Here is a 22,504-nt window from a genome sequence, read left to right on the forward strand (position 1 = left end):
ACAAGTGAACATGAGCCCAGGTCAAGACACAGGCTCAGAAAAGGACAGGATCCTGCACTTCACTTTTGCTTCAAGCTGATCTCATTGATAGGACGGCTAAAGTCTGAAGGGGAGAGCACTAGCCACGGAGAGTCAATTTGCAAAGACTGTGAAAGTTGTTTTTTGATATTAGTTTGATATCACCAATTGGCTCTAAACCAAGGAACAGATACTCAGCACTAAAGGCAATAGTAAAAACATTAAAATTTTTATTGTGAAACAAAAGATTACAAGAAAAAAAAAGAAAATTATGTCTCACCCAAAGGAACAAGATTTAAAATTCAGAAACTATTGACAAAAAATGCCAAACCTTAGACATACTGGACAAAGAATTTTAAAAACTGATTGTCAATATACTTAATGATATAAAGGAAAATATGGAGAAATGATTAAAAGATATCAGGAAAATGGTGAACAAACATTATAGGAATCTCAACAAACAGAGAAATTTTTAAAAGAACCAAGCAGAAATATTTGGGTCGAAGACAGTACATAAAATCAAAAATTCCCTAAAGGGATTCAACAACAGATTGGAGCTGGCATAAGAAAGAACCACTTAGATAAAAGACAACACAATTGAAATGATTAAGTTGAAAACAAAAGAAAGAAGAACAAAAATAAGTGGACAGAGCCTCAGTGACCTAGGGGCGCACACCATCAAGCATACTTATATAGGAATTATCAGAGTCCCAGAAGAAGAAGAAAGAGAGAAAGGGGTAGAAGGAAAATTCAAAGAAATAATGGCAGATAACGTCCCCAATTTAATGAAAGACATTAATATACATGTTCAAAAATTCCAATGAACCCCAAATAGGATAAACCTGATAAGAAGCATGCACAAACACATAGAAATCAAATTGTCAAATGCAAGAATAAGGAGACAATTTTAAGAGCTGCAAGAGAGGTGCAATGTGTATAGGATACACCAATGCAATAAAGTGCTAATTTATCACCAGAAACCAGGGAGGCAAAAAGGTAGTAGAATGAAATATTTGAAGAACTGCCAGAATTGCATATCCGGTGACAATGCCTTTCAAAAATAAGGAACAGGGGAGTGTGACAGTGGTTCAGCAGGCAGAATTCTCACCTGGGTTTGATTCCCAGCGTCTACCCATGCAAAAATAAATAAATAAACAACAAACAAATAAATAAAGTGAAAATAATGGAAAGATTAAGACATTCCCAGATAAAACTGAGGGAGTTCATCAACCCTAGACCTTCCCTACAAGCAATGCTAAAGGGAGTTCTTCAAACTGAAAGGAAAGAACTCTAGACAGTGGACTGAAGTAGTGTAAAGAAATAAAGACCTCTAGAATGGATAATCATATGGGTAATCATAAATGCCGACATAATCGTACTGAATTCTTTATATGTAACTCCACTTTTTACTTGTTACAGATTATAAAATGTAAATGCATAACAAGTAATGACAAATCAGTGTTTGGACATAGAACAAAATTTGTGACAGTTACAACAGAAAGGTGGGTACAATGGAGAGCTACAGGAACCGCATATGTGTATTTTACTGAAGTTCAGTTGTTATTAAATCAAACATGATTGTTGTGGAACTAGGATATTAAATTTAAGCCCCAAGGCAAACACAAAGAAATTGTCTATTAAATATATACACCGAAAGAAATGAAAAGGGACACAAAGTGATATAATACAAAAATAAATAAGAAAGGAGTCATTAATGGAAGACTTGAAAGATAAAAAAGGTATAAGATTTACTAAGAAAATGACAGAAAAAAGACCTGTATTTTAAATAATTACTTTAAATGTAAATGGAATAAGCTCCCCAGTCAAAAGACAGAGATTGACAGAATGGATTTTTTAAGAAGCATGACTCAACTCTACCTTATTTAGAAGAGTCTCACCTTAAACTCAAAGACACAAGTAGGATTAAAGTAATAAGATATAAAATACATATCATGCAAATAGTAACCAAAACAAAGCAGGAGTAACTAATACTAATATCAAATACAATAGACTTTAAATCAAAAACTGTTATGAGGGGGCAGTGCAATGGTGACTCAGTGGCAGAATTCTCGCCTGTCATGTCAGAGTCCAGGGTTCGATTCCTGGAGCCTGCCCATGCAAAAACAAAATAAAAAAAAACTTTTATGAAGGACAAAGAAGGTTCCTATATACTGATGAAGGAGTTAATTCAACAACATGACATAACAATTACAAGTATATAGATGCAAGTAATAGCAAAGCACAAAAATATGTGAAGCAAATATTGACAGATTTCAAGGTAAAATATTTGGTTCTATAGTAACAGTAGGAGGCTTCAATATACCTGTACTGGTTTGAAACTGTTATGTTCCCTAGAAAAGTCATATTTTTCTAATCCAATCTTGTACAAACCTATTGTGGGTGGGAACTTTTGTTTAGGTTGTTTCCATGGAGATGTGACCCACCTGTCATGGTCAGATTCATGTGTCAACTTGGTCAGGTGGTGGTGCCTGTTTGTCTGGTTGGGCAAGTGCTGGCCTGTCTGTTGCAATGAGGACATTTCATAGAATTAAATCATGATCATGTCAGCTGCATCCACAGCTGATTCCATTTGAAATCAGTCAAAGGGAAGTGTTTTCTGCAATGAGTGATGCTTAATCTAATCACAGGAAGCCTTTTAAGGAGGATTCAGAAGAGACAGGCTGTCTTCCTGCTTCGGCTGGTGAGCCTCTCCTGTGGAGTTCATCCAGACCTTCCATCGGAATCATCAGCTTCACAGCCTGCCCTGTGGATTTTGGACTCTGTGTTCCCACAGTCACATGAGACACTTTTATAGATTTTATATTTGCGAGTGTTCCCTGTTGATTCTGTTTCTCTAGAGAACCCTAACTAATACACCACCCAATTCATGATGGGTCTTAATCCTTTTACTGAAGTCTTTTATGAAGAGAATAAAAGGCAGAAAACATAGAGCTCAGAGCCAATACAGAGAGCAGAAAGATGAAACCCAGTGAAGGATGCTTGGAGACAGAAAATGTCCTGGGTAACACTAAGTTAAGAGATGAAATCCAGAGTTTGCCCTGGAGAAGATGAGAGAGGAGCCACAGATACTTAGAGAAGGAAAACTGCCTCAGGAGAGACCAGAAGGATTCACAGGAGCTGAGAGAGTCATTTTGGAAACTAACCCAGGAGAGAAGAGTCAGCAGACATTGCCATGTGCCTTTCCATGTGATGAGGAAACCCCAGATGTGATGAGCCTTTCTTGAGTGAAGTTATCCTCTTGTTGATACCTTAATTTAGACATTTTTATGGACTTAGAATGTAAATTTATAACTTAATAAATGCCCTTTGTAAAAGCCAATCTATTTCTGGTATGCTGCATTCTGCCAGCTTTAGCAAACCAAACAACATCATTTTCAATAACAGAACATCTAGACAGAAAATCAGTGAATGCATAGAAGGCTTGAATGATACTTTAAACCAACTAAACCTGAGATGTATATAGAACACTTCAACCAACAGCAGCAAAAAACACATTCTTCTCTAGTGAACATGAATCTTTCTCCAGGATAGTCTGCATATCAGGCCACAAAACAAGACCTAACAAATTTAAAGATATTGTAATCATACAATATACCTTCTGTTCTAGTTTGCTAGCTGCTGGAATGCAACATACCAGAGATGGATTGGCTTTTAATAAAAGGGGATTTATTTCATTTATTTATTTATTTCTTCAGAGGAAAGGCAGCTAACTTTCAACTGAGGTTCTTTCTTACACAGGAAGGCACAGGGCGATCTCTCCTGGCCTTCTCTCCAGGCCTCTGGGTTCCAACAACTTTTCCCAGGGTGATTCCTTTCTGCATCTCCAAAGACCTGGGCTAAGCTATGAGTGTGATATGAGGTATGCTGAGCTGCTTGGCCTGTGTTACACTGACCTCTCTCATTTAAGCACCAGCCAATTAAATCAAACATCATTCATAGGGGCAGGCATACCTCCTAGCTGACTGCAGATATAATCACCAACAGATGAGGTTCACATACCATTGGCTCATGTCCACAGTAATAGAACTAGGCACCTTCACCTGGCCAAGTTGACACCTGAATCTAACTACCACACCTTCTATGAACACAATGGAATGAAGCTAGAAATCAGTAACAGAAGGAGAACTGGAAAATCCATGAATTGTGGAAATTAAGCAATGTACTCTTAAACACTTAATGAGTCAAAAAAGAAATCACAAGGAAATTTAGGAATTATCTTGTGGAAAATGAAAAAGAAAACATAACATACCAAAATTTATGGGATGTAGCAAAGTCAGTGCTGAGAGGGAAATTGATAACTCTAAATGCTTGTATTAAAAAAACAAGAGGGCAGTGCAGTGGCTCAGTGGCAGAATTCTTGCCTATCATGCTGGAGATCCGGATTAATTTCCCGGAACCTCGCCATGCCAAAAAAAAGAAAGAATACAAAAAGAAAAACAAAAGAAGAAAAATTTCATATAGAGACCTAATGTCACAACTAGAAAATCTAGAAATAAAAGAGCAAACTAAACCTAGAGTGAGCAGAAAGAAGGGGATAAAAAAGATTAGAGTGGTGATAAATGAAATAGAGAAGAAAAAAACAATATAGAAAATCAGTGAAACAAAAATTGGTTCTTTGAAAGGATCTGTAAAACCTGCAAATCTTTAGGTAGAATGACAAAGAAAAACAGAGAATGCAAACAACTAAAATCAGAAATGAATGTGGGACATTAGTATCTACCATGCAGAAATAAGAAGGATTATAAGAGGACACTATGAACGACTTTATGCCAACAAATTGGAAAATCTAGATGAAATGGACAAATTCCTAGAGGCACAAAAGCTACCTACACTGGCTCAAGAAGAAACAGAAGATCTCAACAAGTCAATAAAAAATAAAGAAATAGATAAAAAACTTCCAACAAAGAAAAACCTAGGACCATATAGCTTGTCTGGGGAATTATATCAAACATTATAAGAAGAAGAATTAATACCAATTCTGCTCAATTCTTCCAAAAAACTGAAAAGGAAGGAACTCTCCCTCACTCATTCTTTCAGTCCAACATCACCCAAATACCAAAGCCAGATAAAGATGCACAAGAAAACAAAATTAAAATCTAGTCTCCCGTATGAAAAAAGATGCAAAAATCTTAATAAAATAGAAGCAAACCAATTCTAAGAGGATCAAAATAATTACACCGTTCCATTTATTTAGGTCTTCTTTGATTTCTTTGAGCAATGTTTTGCAGTTCATGGATTGGAAGACTAAATAATGTTAGGATGTCAATTCTTCCAAAGCAGTGTACAGATTCAATGCAATCCCAATCAAAAGTCCAAAATTCCTATCCTCTTTGGAAAGCTGGAAAAACCAATCCTCAAACTTATATGGAGAGGTAAGGGGACCCAGGCAGCCAATACCATCTTGAAGAAAAATGAAGCTAAGTACTCATGCTTCCCAATTTTGAAATATAGTACAAAGCTACAGTCATTAAAACAGCATGGTACTGGCACAAGGTCTGCCGTATAGACCAATGGAATCAAATTGAGAGTCCAGAAATAAACCTCAAATCTATGGCCAATTGATTTTTGACAGGGGTGCCAAGTCTACTCAAAGGGGAAAGAAGAGTTTCTCCAACAAATGATGCTTGGAAAACTGGAAATCCATATGAAAAAGAATGAAAATTTTCCCCTACTGCAAACCATATGTAACAAATAACCCAAAGTGGATCAAATATTTAAATATAAGAACCAAAACTACAAAATTCCTAGAAGAAAGCATAGGGAACCATCTCCAGGGCCTTTTATTAGACAATGGTATCTTTGTCTTTATACCAAAGCACAAGTAGCAAAAGGAAAAAAAAAATCAATAAATGGGACTTCATCAAAATCAATAATGTTTGTACATTAACTGATTTCGTCATGAAAGCAAAAAGGCAACCTACAAAATAAGAGAAAATATTTGGAGAAAATAAACCCACATATCTAATAAGGGTTTAATATCCAGAATATATAAGTAATCCTACAATCAACAACTAGAAACAAACAACCCAAGCCTGCCCATGCCAAAATTAAATTAAATTGATAAAATAACATAAAAACAACCCCACTGAAATGAACTGAATAGACATTTTTCCAAAAAGGAAATACAAATGGCTAAAAAAGCACATGAAAAGATGCTAAACATGACTAGCCATTAGGGAAATGCAAATAAAACCTTAATGACATACATTGCAAACCCATTAGAATGGCCACTATTAACCAATTGAAAAACTAGTGTTGGAGAGGAATACTCGTTCATGGTTGATGACAAGGTAAAACAGGCAACTGCTATAGAAAACAGTCTGGCAGTCCCTCAGAAAGTTAAGTAGAGAATTACTATAGTACCTGGCAATCCCACTTCTTAAAGAATTGACAGCAGGGACTCAAACATATATTTGCACAATGATCTTCATAGCGGCATTATTCACAATTGCCAGAAGATGGAAGCAATTCAAGTGTACATAAACAAGTGAATGGATAACCAAAATGTAGTATACACATACAGTGTAACAGTACTGGGCTGTAAGAAGAAATTACATTCTGATACATGTGACAGTATGGATAAACCTTGAAGACATCATGTTGAATCAAATAAGCCAGACGTAAAAAGACAATGTGTGATCTCATTGATTAGAAATAATTAGAATAACAAATTAACATCCAGGGACTAGAATACAGGTAACCAGGGACCGGGGTGGGGATAAGGAATGGGAAGTTAGTGCTTAATTGGTACAGAGCTTCTGTTTAGGAGGATAGAAAAGTTTGGGTTATGAATGGTGGGATGGTAGCAATGTAATTAACACCACTAAGTTACATATTTAAATATGGTTAAATGGGAAACTATATGTTACCAGAATAAATTTTTAGCAACTGTACAACACAATGAACCCTAATGTAAACTAGACTATAGTTAATAGTATAATGATAATAATAATTTTTCATCAGTTATAATAAAGGTACCACGCTAATGCAAAGTGTTAATAGGGAAAACAGTGTGTAGATAAGGAGGGATATTGAACTCTATATTTTCTGTATGTTTTTTCTATAACCCTAAATCTTCTCTAATAGATAACTAAAACTAAAAAAAAAATCAACAAAAAGATTTAAATGAGGGCAGTGCGACAGTGGCTCAATGGCAGAATTCGCGCCTGCCGTGCTGGAGACCCGGATTCAATTCCCAGTGCCTGCCCACTCAAAAAAAAAAAAAAGATTTAAATGAGACAACACATATAAGATGATTAGCTCAGAGCCTGACAAAAATGAATGATAATAAATATTAGTTCTCTTTCTCATTATCACTTCAAACAATTATCACCTCAAACCAATAATAGTTTAGGTGTTCTTTGTCCCAGTAAAATAGAATTGTAGCAGTAAAACTGCTTTGTGCTTAGAAACAAAGCAATTTTACTGCTACAATTTTATTTCTACAACTTACTTAGAAAAATGGAACACAAATATCCTTTAATTTTACTCACATGCATGCTGGGCTCTTAAAATACAGAATCGAAATGTAATTTTGAATGAAATGCAGATCTAACATTTAATAATAAGGCAAAATAAAATAATCACAAGCCTCAGATAGGGGAATGAAAATATTCTCTTGGAATAGAAACCAACATGCAAGAAATTTTTCAGCAACATCAGTGTAATGTATTAAAAATCGGATGGTGACATTTAGTAATTTAACTATCCTCCTGGAGCTATAGCTTATTACTGCTTTCTACTTAATACCATTAACATTTCCCTCATTTAATAACTCACTTTTCCTTATGCATTGATACTTCCAAATTTATGAGTGACCCTGGATTCAAACACTGTTTCTTTATGCCATATATATATATATATTTTGGTGTTCTTCTCTTCATTGCTTATATCCTGTGTGTATCAGTTTATTAAAATCACCGTATGTCTCTGCCTTGAAATGCTGATAAGTTCTGATCATGTCACAATCAGTAATTACATCACCATAGAGGCAGTACCTACTGAGCTACTGCTTACCCACCAGGCCTAAAATGAAGGGTATTGACATCTTAGTCTCTTCCCTTTCAGGTAACAGGAAAAAAACATGGGATCCAATCTTCCTCAAATGATTTAGGTAAAATCTGGCAAATGGAAACACAAGGTACTGCACACTGGGGACCTACTGCTTATCACATACTACATGTACTGCTTCATTTAGGGCTCACTACCCATTAGGAACTTTGCATCATTTGTCCCCTTTTAGAGATGGTGATACTGAGGCTCAGAAAGTTGGAAGAGAATAACTAAGTTCACGTGGCTGGGATGAGCAGTGCTCAGGTCTACTGGTCCCAAAGCCTGTCTCCTCTCCAAGTTGTGCCACCACCCTCCTGGGGACATACCATCACTTTCCTGGAGGATGCACAACAATGGGATGACCGTATGCTACTTTCTAACCAATAGCCTATATTTCTGTGAATACCTCAGCAATTTCTGGGCCCTCAGTTTTACAAGCATTAAAGCTGTACCTGGAGTTCAAGTGGCTAGCCTCTTTAACGCAAGTTCTAGCTCCTAGATGGGCTGGCCAATGAGGACGTTCCGCAGAAGCAAATAGCAAGACCGTGAATCCAGTCCGACTCCAAGGCTGCATGGCTGCCACGTTTACAGTGTCTTAGAAAGAACTGCTTACCCTTCTCCCCCAAAGTATTATTCAAGGAAGTAGGGAAAATGAAGAGGAGAAACTGAACTCCAGGCTGGCAATTCTATCCTGGCTTTTTACTTCCTCAATAGGTATTGTCTGGGCAAAGGTTTTGAAGTTAAACATGCCTGGATTTGGATCCCAGTCCCACTATTTTTCTGTGTGACTTGGGTGGGCCAACATACTTAAACTCTCCAAGTTTCCCATCTGCAGAAAATAAATAATACTATCTACCTCACAGCCTTGCATAAGAATTAAAACGCTTAACACCATGCCTGGCACAATGTTAAGATATGAAACATAATAGCTTTGCACCCCTGTTGCCTTTCCCAAATCCACATCTTAACTCTTTTTATCGAGAAATGCTTCCTCTTGAACTACTCTGTCCAAAGGAATACTATATGATGGACAGCTAAGAGCAAGGTGAAAACAAATGAATAAAAACTAAGAGAAACCAGAAGTTAGAGAAGAAGCATAGAGTAAGTTATGAGTAGCATGACCGAATTGGTTTCAAGATTATATTGGATATGGAAACCCCACATGAGCAAAAGAAAGGCAGTAGTCTGTTCACAGTGACACACAACTCTGCTGGCTTATTTACTCTCTCCAAACTCACTGCCATTTGGGCAGGCAGTGGAGAGGGTTGGGTAAGGAGGGAGAGAACATGGGACCAAAGAAGAGTGCCTTGAAGACTAAGACATCTTCCTAGTCCCAGTTGGATTTAAAAATATGGCTCTCTGTACAGAAAATAAGAGTGCTATTCAAAGCACCAATTCTCAACCAAGCAACTTGGAATCATAGCAACAGACTCCATAGTAAGGATATTTTCACATGCCCTGTAGTGAGGAACAAGACATGGTGTGTGATGCGCGTTTTAGCCACTGTACTTCACTCTCATCAACCCACCCATTTCTAGTCCTTAACCTTTTAACAAGCATATCCTTTTCTCTTCCATTCTTGCAGCATTAAAGATTGGGTGTTGTGTCCCTCTTCCCTGATCCTCCAGCAACTTTCATCTTTCTGTTTTCTTTCCCACCTCCTGCCTAGGCCATTTTCATTGGTCCTAATACCAGTGACAAGAATCTTCCATGACTCCAGTATTCCCTGTCATCACTTCCTATGCCTCTCCACTAAAGTGTCTTTGCATGGTACTTTTCTAAAGTTTTTGACATATTTAAATCATTTCATCTTCAAAATGCAGTAAAGTTGGTAGGACAGAAAAACAACTGAAATCTCCTAAACTACAAACTGAGTATCCTGTAACTATGTTATTTGTTCAAAGTTCTAAAGCTGGTCAGAATGGAGACAAAAACTCAGGACTTGTAATTTTTAGTTCAGTGCTATGTGAGGCAGAATTGTATAATAGAAAGAGCATGGGCTTCAAGATAAGTATTTCTGAGATTTGAATCCCAATCCCATTCCTAACTGTGAGCTGTGACATCATGGATTAGTTGTCCTCTCTGAGCTAAAATCTGAAAACCCAAGAAAGATTGCAGTAAATCAATAGAGAAACCTCCTAGAAAGAAAATGGAAATTCTTCCAGCTACTGGTTCATTATTTGAATTCAGATGATCATTCTAAATCCAGGATCTCAGAGATAAAAAAGCAATTATAACAAAGCAAAATACAACGGGCTCTTTATACTCAGGTGGGCAACTACCAAAAACACCTTATACATGTTTAAACTGTTACTAGTCTAAATAGTCTTCCATTAGAACTGCTTAGCAGTTCCCCCTTATGTAAAGAGCTTTCCTTTAACTGAACATACTCCCTGTGGGGCTACGGCAGGCTTCCATACTATGGAGGAGCCTCAGTTTCACTGGACCAAGACTCACAGACCACCTCCAGGACTGTCCCCAGGTCACCTGGCTCCCTCCCTTGCTGTTCTCCACCAAAGAAAAGTCTCTGTGATTAGTTTAGGGGCTGCTTAATTCTCATTCTCTTCCAGTCATGAAACCCGCTCCCTTTCATCAAACTATTCCATACAACTTACAGCTTAATCTGCTGAATACCACTCCAGGCCTCCAAAGTGGAAAATACTATTTATTCAATACCCACAATGTACCAGGCATTGAGTAAAGCACTTCCTGTGCATTATCTAATTTAGTCCTCAACAATCCTACAGTGTATATATTATTATCTCCATTATACAGGCAAGAAAACCATTATACAGGCTTAGGGAAAGTGGTTGGTGACTAGTCTAGATTTCCACATACATGAAGCAATTATGAAAGCTAGCTCTGGCTGATTCCAAATTCTGAGATTTTAAAGCTCTACTGAACAGTTCCCATATTCTCTCTACCATGATATAATGTACCTTTCCTCACTGGGAAAGCAGAGCATTAGTTAATGTATTTACTAATTAACATTTGCCAAGGAGTGAATATGTGCTATTTGACCAGATGCTGAACTTGTGTCTATTTTTTCTGATAGTCTTTATAACATTTTTGTCTTCCCTATGTCACTAACTCCTTAAGTATAGGGGCCTTATTCCTTAATGCAAACTTCCACAAGGACAATTACCTTTGTGTTTCTATTTGAAACAATGTTAAAGTATAGTGACAGCTACCATTCCCCGAAAAGAAGGAAGCAAAACAGAAGGCTTAGTTTTCATCCTTCAGTTGATTACTATATGCCTTAAAGACAGCAAAACTATATTTCTTAGATTTTCTGCAGCAGTCCCAATTTAAAATGTTTTGTCCTATTGCCCCTTAAGTAGATTCGGAGCTGTCAAACTGTGCACCAGTTCTATGTTCAGAAAAATGGTCATGGTACTTAAGAATGAGCTTTAAAAACAAAACAAACAAACAAAAAAAACACCTGGCCTTGCATTTGAAATGTTTTAGTTTTGAAACCTGCCCCAAAGATATTTCTTGGCGCTCTGGGGAATGTTTGCTATTTGACTTCATGTAAATCTCTAAATCCATGATCAGTCCCCTTGCTTGACTCCTGGGATCCTGGTGCTGCCCAATTCCATGTGGTTCCCTCTACACTCTCCTCTGCAGCCTATTCAAAACCCAACTCCTTAGGACTCAGCTACCAACACTCCTGTTTCTGGATTCTTAGGATCGCCTTCTTTTTGTTTTTCTATCTTGCTGCCTACTTCTTTAGACTCTTCTCCTCTGATCAAAACTAAGCTATTATTTAGTCTGTTAAGAAGGAGCCTAAAGTCATCATCTACCTCCTTTCTTTGGCAGGAAGAAGAAAAGATAAAATGATCTATTCTGATTAGATAACAATTCAGGGAGGCACATGGGGAAAGAGACAAGAAGGGGATCTCATTATAGGGACTGGAAGAATCCTTCAAACTGGCCTCCATCCTCTCTTTCACTCCCTAAAGGCAGTAGTCAGGGGGCTTTCCATGGATTAGTGCTATGCCTATCTGCTACACCGTTTTACATCCTCATGAATTCTCTCCCCTAGTCACATTCATAGAAAAAAATAATTCCAGTACTGCCAGATTATGAGTCAAGTGATGGATTACTTTTAGTCAGGTAGCATCCACCACAATGCTACGTAAAACAAAGGAAGAAATACAGGTAATGTGAAAAATTAACCAGCCTCTCCATCCTCTTGAGAGGCAAAGAGCACACAGCCCTTTGAACCAGCAAATAATGATGAAATCCTAGCTGCCACTTACTAGTAATGTCATCTTGGATATGTGATTTAATCTCTCTGAGCCTCAGTTTTCCCATCTGTAAAATGGAGGTAAAGGCCACTCAGCTTACTGGGTTAAAAGGATTTAGTAAGACAATCTCTGCAAAACACTGAGTGCCTGGCATGTTCTAAACACTCAGGCACCAAGAATACCCCAGTGAACAGAAAGACCACATCTCTCCATCTGGTCTGAGTCTTACCCCATGGTATCAGATCTTTGTTGTTGACTTGAGAGAGACACAAAAGAGCAGCATCTAACTAGTCTAGCCAATAATCTTTCTACTGGGAGGAAAGGATAACGAAAATTTTTAATCATTTTCACCTGTTGTGCTCTCAAAATAAATATGCACTCTTCTAAAAATAGTATTCAAAACTTGACTTTTCTCCATATCAGAATTCTTTCACAGCAATATTGCGTCCTCAAGATACCACTTCTCAGATACAATATAATTTGTCAAGGACAATGCTGTTAAAAAAAAATCCACCCAAAGAAATTGGGTTTGGCCATAGTTCTGGCCCCCTTTTCCATTCTAGGTTTATCCTCTTCCCACAGCATGGGATACCTGTTCCAGCGCTTGTTTTCTAACACCTGTGCCTGTGTCCATATGAATGGAACTATATCTTTCTCATGTGATGCTGAAGTTCCTCCATGTACTACTTTAACTTTTCCTAGACTGGATAAAAAAGCAGGGCTTTAAAACAGAAGCTAGTCACCTCCATGTGGTGCCAACAGGTGGCGCTAGTGATCACACAAGGTGACTGTAGCCGCTGCCAAGCCACTGCCTGATGGTTCTCAAGGGGTCAAGTCGCACGCTGTGGGGTCTGTGCTAAGTTGTGAGGTGTTTATAAACATCACTAACCCCACAGCATGTCTTTCAAGTACAACATAAAGGAAGTTTTGAAAGTGATGATAATAAGAAGAAAATGGCATCGAAAATGTAGAGACAGTTTAAAGAAACCAAAGTGCAATAAATGTTGCACTTGTGGCGAGATGAATAGTTCTACCATAGGAACAAATTCCAAGGGACAATACAAACGTGAGAAGTGCTGTACCTAAAAAATGCACAATAATCGATAAAGCAAGGAAAAATAACGGAATAACTGAATAAACTTAGAAACAAAAATAAAACAAAACACATTTCTGGATTTAGAGAATAGCATCAATCCCATATGACAATCAATCTAACTGTAATGCAGAAGAGGCTAGGATTTATTTAAGGCATTAAAACAGTTGTTCTCAAACCTTGACTGGATACCAGAATCACATAGGGAGCTTTCAAAAATCCTGAACCCCAGGGCTGGCCCCAGACTAATCCATCCGAATCTCTGGGGTTGCCTCCCAGGTATGAGTAGTGCCAACAGCCATTCAGGTGATTCAATGTGCAGACAAGATTAAGAACCACTGCCTGCTTCTGGTTCTGTGGATTAAAATCCATTTGAATGTATAGATTGATATAAGTGATGAATGTGGACATCTTAGCAAGAATTACTTCCTTATGACATTTGCATCTTTCAAGAAGACATGCAAATATGCCTCAAGGGATTTTTCTTTTTATATTCATGAAACTGGTATGGGGGTAGAACATATACTACCTAGGAAAAACAGAATATATATAGTTTAAAAGTTTTGAAGGAGCTGTTCATACACCTATTTAAAGAAAATATACCATCGAGTTACAAGCTTCAATTCCTTAGTTATTTCAGTGAGTGTGCTTACAAACAGATGGACATACAAACCTGTTCAAAACTATGGGAACTTCTAGATGCCAGCATCTTTCCCTCACTTTCATCTTCAAATAATTAGACCAATTACTGAGCTACCCACTCACTCAATGGACTAATAATATAGATGAGATTAGAATCTATATTCAAATAATATAGATTCTGGTTATCTTTCATCTTTAATAATCAGTTTTCTCATTTAAAAAATGCATCATCGGGCGGGCCGCGGTGGCTCAGCGGGCAAAGTGCTTGCCTGCTATGCCGGAGGACCTCGGTTCGATTCCCGGCCCCAGCCCATGTAACAAAAACGGAAAAACAAAATACAATAAAGCAAGAAAATGTTTGGAGATGTTTCCCTTTCTTCCTTCCTTCCTTCCTTCTATCCTTCCTTCCTTCTCTCTGTCTTTCCTTTAAAAAAAAAAAAAAAAAAAAAAAAAAATGCATCATGTAGTTCTTAATAGCGCCCCCCCCCATCCCTGGCTCTTCTTGCTGCAGCCCCACTTTACCTTGTCTGCCATTATCATAGAGGAGCCGCCGTGGATGCCCAGGATGGGGGTGAGAGTCTGGGCTGAAATGAAATCAAGGATCTGGGCGATGGCTTCTTGGTCAGTGTCATCAGCAAACACCACCCCCTGGATCTTCCGATCAGACATGAGATCACAAATGCGGGTGATGATGCTCTTTGGGTCAGTCTCGTTCATGGCTACCAGCTCCACACGGGGGACCACAGAGAGATGGTGGAAATCATCTTTCTCGTGGGCATCCTTGATGGCCACCTCGTCTGAAGTGCCCACTAGGATGACAGCAATGCCAATGCTGGGGGCGCTCTTCTGGGAGCGAGCTCTGCTGCCTGACACAGCCAGTACAGCCAACACCAACCAGAACTTGGGAGAACAGCACTCCGCTCTGGGCTTCATCTTCAACTCTTTGACTCCCTGAAAATATAAAGAGACAGAATGGTTAACAGAGGGCTCACACTACATAACCTGTCTATGAAGAGGCTGGATACTGCAAGTCAAAGACGGGCCTTATCTCTTCTCTCTGATCATCAAACCCAACTCCTACCTTTTAGCCTGGTCTCTTATCTCTGGCATTTGCTCAGGAGAATGAGAAAAAAGAAACTGAAAATCATCAGAAATCCTTAAGCAAGACAATAAAAGATGCTATCACGACAGCCATTTGCAGCAATACTCAGACCAATGAGGGAAAGAGGCTGCAGAGCTCCGGGTAGTCACACTAGCTGTGCAAATGCAGGAGTCACCAAGCAGAAGTATTGCTGTGGCTGCCTGATCAGTGGCTCTCCTGTCACAGCCCACCCTTTCACTGCTCTTGGGCCAAGGGGATGGTATAGGCCAGGCAAAGTGAGCAGCAAAATGGGCTCAGCAGAGACTAGCAACAAAACATGGCCTGGATAAGCAGCATATAGGGACTTAAAGATACATAAGCCTGACATTCTTGCTGCCTTTGCTTTGTATTTGCCACAAAGAAGACAAGAGCTGAAAAACTCTTCAGCAATCCTGAACAGCTTTAGTATCTGGCTCCTAATATTAAATCACAGGAATAACCAGTATATGGGCAGTTCTTTTACAAACATTATCTCAACCAATCTTAACAATAACCCAGTGAAAGAACAAGAATGATATTATCATCCCCATTTTTTGGATGTTGAAGTCAAGGCTCAAAGAAGCTAAGTGATTTGTCCAAAGTCCCTACAAACCAATTAAATAATATCAACCTTAACCCATATCGTCTGACTTTTAGTTCAATTCATATTCCATTGAATTATACTAGACAGTCTCTTACAGCATTGATTATCATAAGGAGAGGTTTTATCCTGATCTGTCTAAGCATCAAAGTATGATAACTAGGAAAAATATTATTAATATCTGCAGTTATGTTAGAGCTACCTTTGAACAAAAACTTTTTATTCTTATGAAATCCTATAAAAGTGACTTCCCTAGAATGATTCTGCACTTACATATAATTCACCACCTTTCAGCAGCAATGAATGCCTGCCATTTTACTTCCACCATCTGTGCCCTGAAATTTTATACAAGGAACCCTACTAAGGATTTGGCTCTGTATAAAATATAAGTCTTGGTAATTTCTCCTTAAGTTTCTCACCATTGTCCAAGAGCTCCTCTCATTTAAATAGGATAAGTCAAGCTTATGTTGCTTTGATTTGCTTTTAATGATCATTTATTATATATTATGTGCTGTGCAATAATGTGCAATCTCTTTGGTCTCATAGAAACCCTACAAATTTGACATTTTATTCCCATTTCTCAAATGAAGAAACAGAAACTCAAAATGGTTTTGTAAATTGCCCAAGGTCACATTCCTAGCGTGGTATTTTAATACCATGATGCCAATATATATATGGCATTTCATACACCTAGTAAATATTCTACAAGCCGTACTCAGAACCAGAAACAGGGATGCTGATTCTCCTAAAAAAAAAAAAAAAAAAAAAGAGCATAATCAGGGATAAAAATGCTGCTTAACAGTTCATGCTTGATTGAAAAAAAGATAAGGTGAAATATTAGGGTCCTAAAAACAAAAAAGAAATAATAGGGTGTTGAATAAAGAAAGATAAGGAAGTCTTCTGGCTGAGCAGACTGACTGCAAAGGGCATTAATGATTTGGGAGTAAGATGCTGGGGACATTTTGTGGCTGAAGAAGCACAAACTCCAATCCAGTTCTTGGCAGAAACATTTTGGAACTCTTGCTGTTGTAGTCATCCTTCAACACTGCCAAGAGGAGATCTGTATCGATTGCCTTGTCTATGTCTTGCAAATAGGACCAGTAACTCAGTGGTTTATGCCTGAACAAAGTTTATTTCTGACAGTTTTCTTGTCTCACTGCCTGTGTGGAAACAGGGTATGACTACACGGGACTTGGAAACCCTTCTTGATTGACCTGAATTCCTACTCCTAGAGCTTAAAGGAAGGTAACAATATCTAAATATATTGATTATTATCTTCCTCTCTGACTATTCAGAGAGGAAGGCAGATAGGCTTAGCATCTCAAAGAGTGGTAGAGAAAAAAAAAATCTGTTCAATTAGAAAGACTAGTTCTCAGAGAAAACCAAAAAGATTTAGAATTTGAAAAAACTAGTGTCTAACTTCATTCCAATTCTAAGCCTTAATAGTTACAACTCATTAAATTAAATTCCTTCACATTGAAAAGTGGTCCATTCTGCCATGACAGTTTATTAACTTTAATGCACTCTACAGTCTCCCACTTCGATATTTTATTTGCTCTCTTTAAAATATTTCTTGGGTTCCTCTTTTTCTTCTCGTACAATGTGTTATACTTTGTTATGCAATCGCTGGTTGTGACATTCAAAGAATAGAATCAGGTTTTATGGAGCATCTCTTTTATACTCAGGACATAGCACAGCACTTTACAAAGCAATACATTATGGGAGATACCAGTAACAGCCTGTGAGAAAAATAAAGAGGCTGCTTTGAATACAAACTCAATTTCACACATTAGAAAGGGGTTGCTTCCAAGAAAGCAGGTAGTCTAAGATAAGCAAAGTAGCTTTGCTCCCTTCTCAGGCAGACCAAGGATAGTCTGGATGTACCCACTTCTCTCCACTTCACTTAACCAACCTCCCCCTTTCCAGTTGAATTGGGCATTGCTTCATTTCTGCTCTCACCATAGCCTGTAGGTATCTATCTAAACACATGTAGTAATTTATAATAATTATATGATTATATGTCTGCCTACCTTAACTAGTTGTGGGCAGAGACCTTTTCAGTTCATCAAGCACTTACTGAATGCCAACTAACTAGCAGACATTGTTCTCAGTTCTTAGCATGCAACAATGAACACAACACTGGCTCAATCCTCCAAAACCACAGTCTAGTAGAAGAGACACATAAAGGCCTTGTCTCACTTTTTTTTTGTATTCTTGAAGGTCTACCAGTGCCTCATACACAATAGGGAAAAACTCAACAAATGGAAGCCAATACTAAGTTTCTACCATTAAGTTGAACCATTTAACATTGCCATTATTTGACCATTTTTACCTACCGTATTTCAACCTATTATAGGTCAAGCACTATTTCTGCCAGGTGATTTTCATGCATTGTGAGATCCTTGTAATAACATTATAAGTCACAACTTTTCCCTATATTCAAAATTAAGAAACTAGAGTCATAAGACAAAATCAGAGTCAAGTTGTGGTTTCAGTTGGGACACCAAAATCACTGCAGTAAGAAAGCCAATTCCCACAAGAGTGAAAGACGTTTTGAGGCGAGGGAGTTTGCGGGCAGTTTTTAAACAGAAACAAAGAACTTGGCTAGGTTCTGTTGATTATAACAGAGATCTGGTAGTCATAGAGGGTAGGCTAAGTGTAAGCGGAGCTTTATTCTTAATTGGACAAGATCTGTTTAACCAAACGTTTCATAGGCTTTTCAGGGTTGAGTATCTTGAGATGGACTTTTGGAAGAGGATGCCTGCCACATAATTCTATGCTAGTTTGGGGAATTTAGCCTTTCTGATGATTCTGAGAAAACTCGGGCATTATTTTTTATTATATTGATCAGAGGTTAAGTATAGAACCACGACCACACAGTGGTTGAGTACACAAACCCAGATCACACAGCTAATAAGGCATGGCATCAAGTTTCATATCCAAATTTGTCTAACTCCAAAGCCCTTGCTCTTTACATTCTGCTGCTTTTTCTCTTATAATATTAATGGATGAATGAGTGGATGAAGCCACCAACCAAAACCAAATGGGGTTCTAAAACCACTTCCACATTGGCTAATTACGTGAGAATAGGCACATCATCAAATCACTGTCTCTGTTTCCTTTTCAGTAAAATCAGGACAATCTATCTCACCTACATATTTGGAAGGCTTTTATGTGGATCAAACGATTCTCTCTATATATATAAACATAAGTGCTTTGGAGAATATAAAATCCTCTATGGATGCAAAGGATGTTACTTTTAAACTTCTACAGAAGCTTTTCAAGAAGACTTGCGATTTATAAAAGCACAGAGTGAATATGTGGGAGGTGGGGTGAGAGAATGGCAGACAGTGGCTGAGGAATGTTACGAGGTACCTCACAAGGGACAGGACATATTAGTTTCCTGAGGGCTAGAACTCCCTGAAGGAGATGGCTCATCATGGCCTTAGGGTAGCAGCAAACTCCACTGACAGCTTCAAGAGGCAAGTAGCAGAATTCAAGAGTCATTCAGGCCAGACTGAATATTGAAAGTCAGTGGAGCTTAGCATATCCAAACAGGCTATGAGTTTAAGCACCAGGATTCCCAAGTAGAACCAGCCACCAAGCAGCAGGACCAGAGAGTCGACAGTCCACCTCTTTGGCCCTCTGCCTCCATTAAGCTTGAGCTAAGTAATATCAGATCCATAGCAAGCTGAATGTCGCAGTAACCCATTTTCATGCCTATCGTTGGTATGGGTAACTGCGGGGGGAAACAACCTACACTTCGCCCACAGCAGACTCAATGGAAGATGCATCTGGGTGAGAGGCTGGGCTAACCCTGTTCTCAGAAAGAAAATGAATCCTGAGACAACCCAACAGGAAGACTAAAGTGTGATTTAATCAGTGGTTAAGTCAATTTTTGCAAGTTCACCCTTTAGTGCAATCAGCACCTGTTTGGGATGACACAATTAAGGAGCTTGCATTGGAATGTGATAGGCAGTGAGTAAAATTAAGAGTAAAAATGCCAGAACAGTATTCCAAATTCAGTTTCTCAAGTTAACTATAAAGACAGAAAACTAGGAGAAAGAGGTCTTAAAACTATGACACATTAGAGAGTGTGGACAAACAAGGAATCTCGAGCAGTGTCAGTTAAGTATACATGAGTATATCCTTTTAGGAGATCAATGTGGAAATAGCTATCAAAATGTCAATATCAAGACAAAATAAAATTCAAAGGCAAAAACACCAAAAAGAGGAAATGGGGATGTCACATTCTAACATCAACATCAAAAAGATAAAATAATCATAAACATACATGAATCTAAAAATGTAGCCTTGAAATTTCTAAAGCAACAACTAAAATAACCACAGGGAGAAGTAGAGAAATACAACAAACAAAATATTAAGAAAGACATAAATGATCAAAAATAATCAAGAATAATAGGCTTAACTAGTTCAGACATCTAAAAATACACAAAACAGAGGATACACATTTCCTTTAAAGGACATGAAAAATATTAAATCTATAAAAATGAGTCAATAAATTTCAAATAATAAAAAGCATTGCTACTTTGCTTTAATGTTAAAATTAGAAATAAATTTTTTAAAGACAGTATATTCAAAAACAAAAAGTACTATTTAATAACAAGTTAAAGAGGAAATCATAAGGGAAACTACAGAATCCTTCCAACAGAATGACAATGAAAATATATGTCAAAATTTCTGGAGCACAACTGAAGCAGTATTAGTGGGAAACCTACGCCTATAAGGTACATTTACAAGAAAATTACAAATAATTAATTATAAATAATTAAATGTTTACTTATTTGATTGAACATTGAACACAGTTAACCCTAGAAGGGAAGGAAATAAAAAATAGAAAGGTAGAAATGAATGAAACACAAGCCAAAGGGGGGGAAAAAAGCTGATTCTTTAAAAAGACTACAACAGACAAAGTTCTACAAGAAAAACCAGAGAAAATACAAATGAATTTAATAATCAGAAGGAGGAAAAAAGAAATCTGATTGAAAAAATAGCAAAAAAAGGGACTCAATAAGAAAATCTTAATGCAACAACCATTAAAGAAAGTAAAATAGTATTCAAAGGTCCCCAACCCTAACACAACACAGAGCCCGCACCCCTAAAAGGGAAGAAATAAGAAACAGGTACTGATGGCTCTGTAGATGAAGTCTGTCAATCAAACTTTCAAGGAAGAAAATGAGCTTACATGAGTTAAACAAAATACAAAAAAGGGAAACCTTATCTGATTCTAAATTCAGATAAGTCTCATTCAAGAGAAGATGATTTTAGTTCTAATTTAACTTATATATTAAAAGGTAAAACTTCTTAATAAAATATTAGCTAACAAAACAAAGTATATTTGAAAATAGTAATTACACATATTGAGCAAGTGTGGTTTATACCCCAAGCAAAGATGGCTTAACTTCAGAATGTACATCAAAGTAATTTACCACATTAATGGACTAAAGGATATAGTTACATGAAAATTGCCCCAAAATGAACACATCTGATTAAGGGAAATGCCTATTTATGAATATAACTGTTAAGGTATGTGGTTTTTCTTTAATTCTTGAATAACAAGAAATGAAGGGATCATTCAGCCTTTATATGGAAAAGCTTTACACCAAAAACTCTTGATTACATTCCTTTGAGATTGAGAAAAAAGTAAGGTTAGTGCTATCATTGCCACTAGAAATCCTATAGATAAAATAAGTTTTAAAAAAACAAAAATTTTAAGGAAAGGAAGAGACAAACCTGGCATTAGATGAGGATACTACAGTTCTCTACGTAGAAACTCATACCTAGGTTTCTATATAGAAAACCCAACAGAACTGAGAAACTACTAGAATGAATGAGTATAACAAAGTTGCTAAGTAAAAGATCCATTTAGAATGCAGCAATTCCTTTCTTCTAAGTGATCAGAAAATATAATATTTATAATACTAAAAAAAGATCATACAACTATGAGCTTAATAAAGAAATCACAGGACCTCCATAGAGAAAGTTTTAAAACTCTATAAAGGATATGAACTAAGACCTGAGTCATATTAATATATGCCACATTCACAGATGTGACGATACAATATTCTGAAGAGTTCTCTTTTTTCACAAATTAAATTATCATATCAAAATAACAGGATTTTAAACAAATTTTATCAACAATATAAAATGTAGATGAAAGAACAAAGATACAAGAAAAACTAATTAAATGAGGCATCCTTCTCTGAACCAACAATGAAAGTGTGTCATGAACTGAAAAGCACGATTAACTCAATTCTGCAGAACAGGGCCCAAATTTTTAAAATATTAACAAACTTTTTAAAGTTTTGAGTCAATTTTAGGTTTTAAGTAATACTTTTTAACTCATGTTTATAGAAGCAGGGCAAACCTTGGACTAAATAGGTGATTTGGGATGAGAATATTCCACTTAGACAATACATGTGTTCATCACACCATCTGAGCCATGAAGCAGAAGTATCACAGATTTCAAATCTATACTATTCAATTATTCTGAAGTACAAAACCAATTATCTGTCTCTATCAAATGAAGTACAATATCATCTATATACTCGGGGCATTTAGAAATCCAATTTCAATCCTCCAAATGCATTTAGTGGCTGCTAAACTACACAAGTATCATCTAAATCTGTAGAAATAACATAAAAGACATCTGACTTGGACTTAGAACCTTAAGGTTCTCTGAGTTC

General features: G+C 37.2%; 1 protein-coding gene across 21 annotated transcripts in view; it reads right to left on the reverse strand.

Annotated features, from left to right (window-relative positions):
• The window catches only part of GRIN2B (glutamate ionotropic receptor NMDA type subunit 2B), an 849,505-nt gene that overhangs the window by 316,902 nt on the left and 510,099 nt on the right, over positions 1 to 22,504 (reverse strand). For 20 of the 21 annotated variants that reach the window (XR_013179559.1, XR_013179558.1, XR_013179557.1 and 17 more), the window contains one exon: positions 14,599 to 15,027. Coding sequence is in view for 14 of the 21 variants with exons in the window: in XM_077170132.1 (XP_077026247.1) it covers positions 14,599 to 15,027 (429 nt within the window). In the remaining 7 variants the exon portion in view is untranslated. Of the gene's footprint in view, positions 1 to 7,818; positions 7,951 to 14,598; positions 15,028 to 22,504 lie in introns of those variants that run through there. The other variant, XM_077170145.1, reaches the window with a different exon arrangement.

Source organism: Tamandua tetradactyla, chromosome 7 (assembly GCF_023851605.1).
Source record: "Tamandua tetradactyla isolate mTamTet1 chromosome 7, mTamTet1.pri, whole genome shotgun sequence".
Classification (NCBI taxonomy): domain Eukaryota; kingdom Metazoa; phylum Chordata; class Mammalia; order Pilosa; family Myrmecophagidae; genus Tamandua; species Tamandua tetradactyla.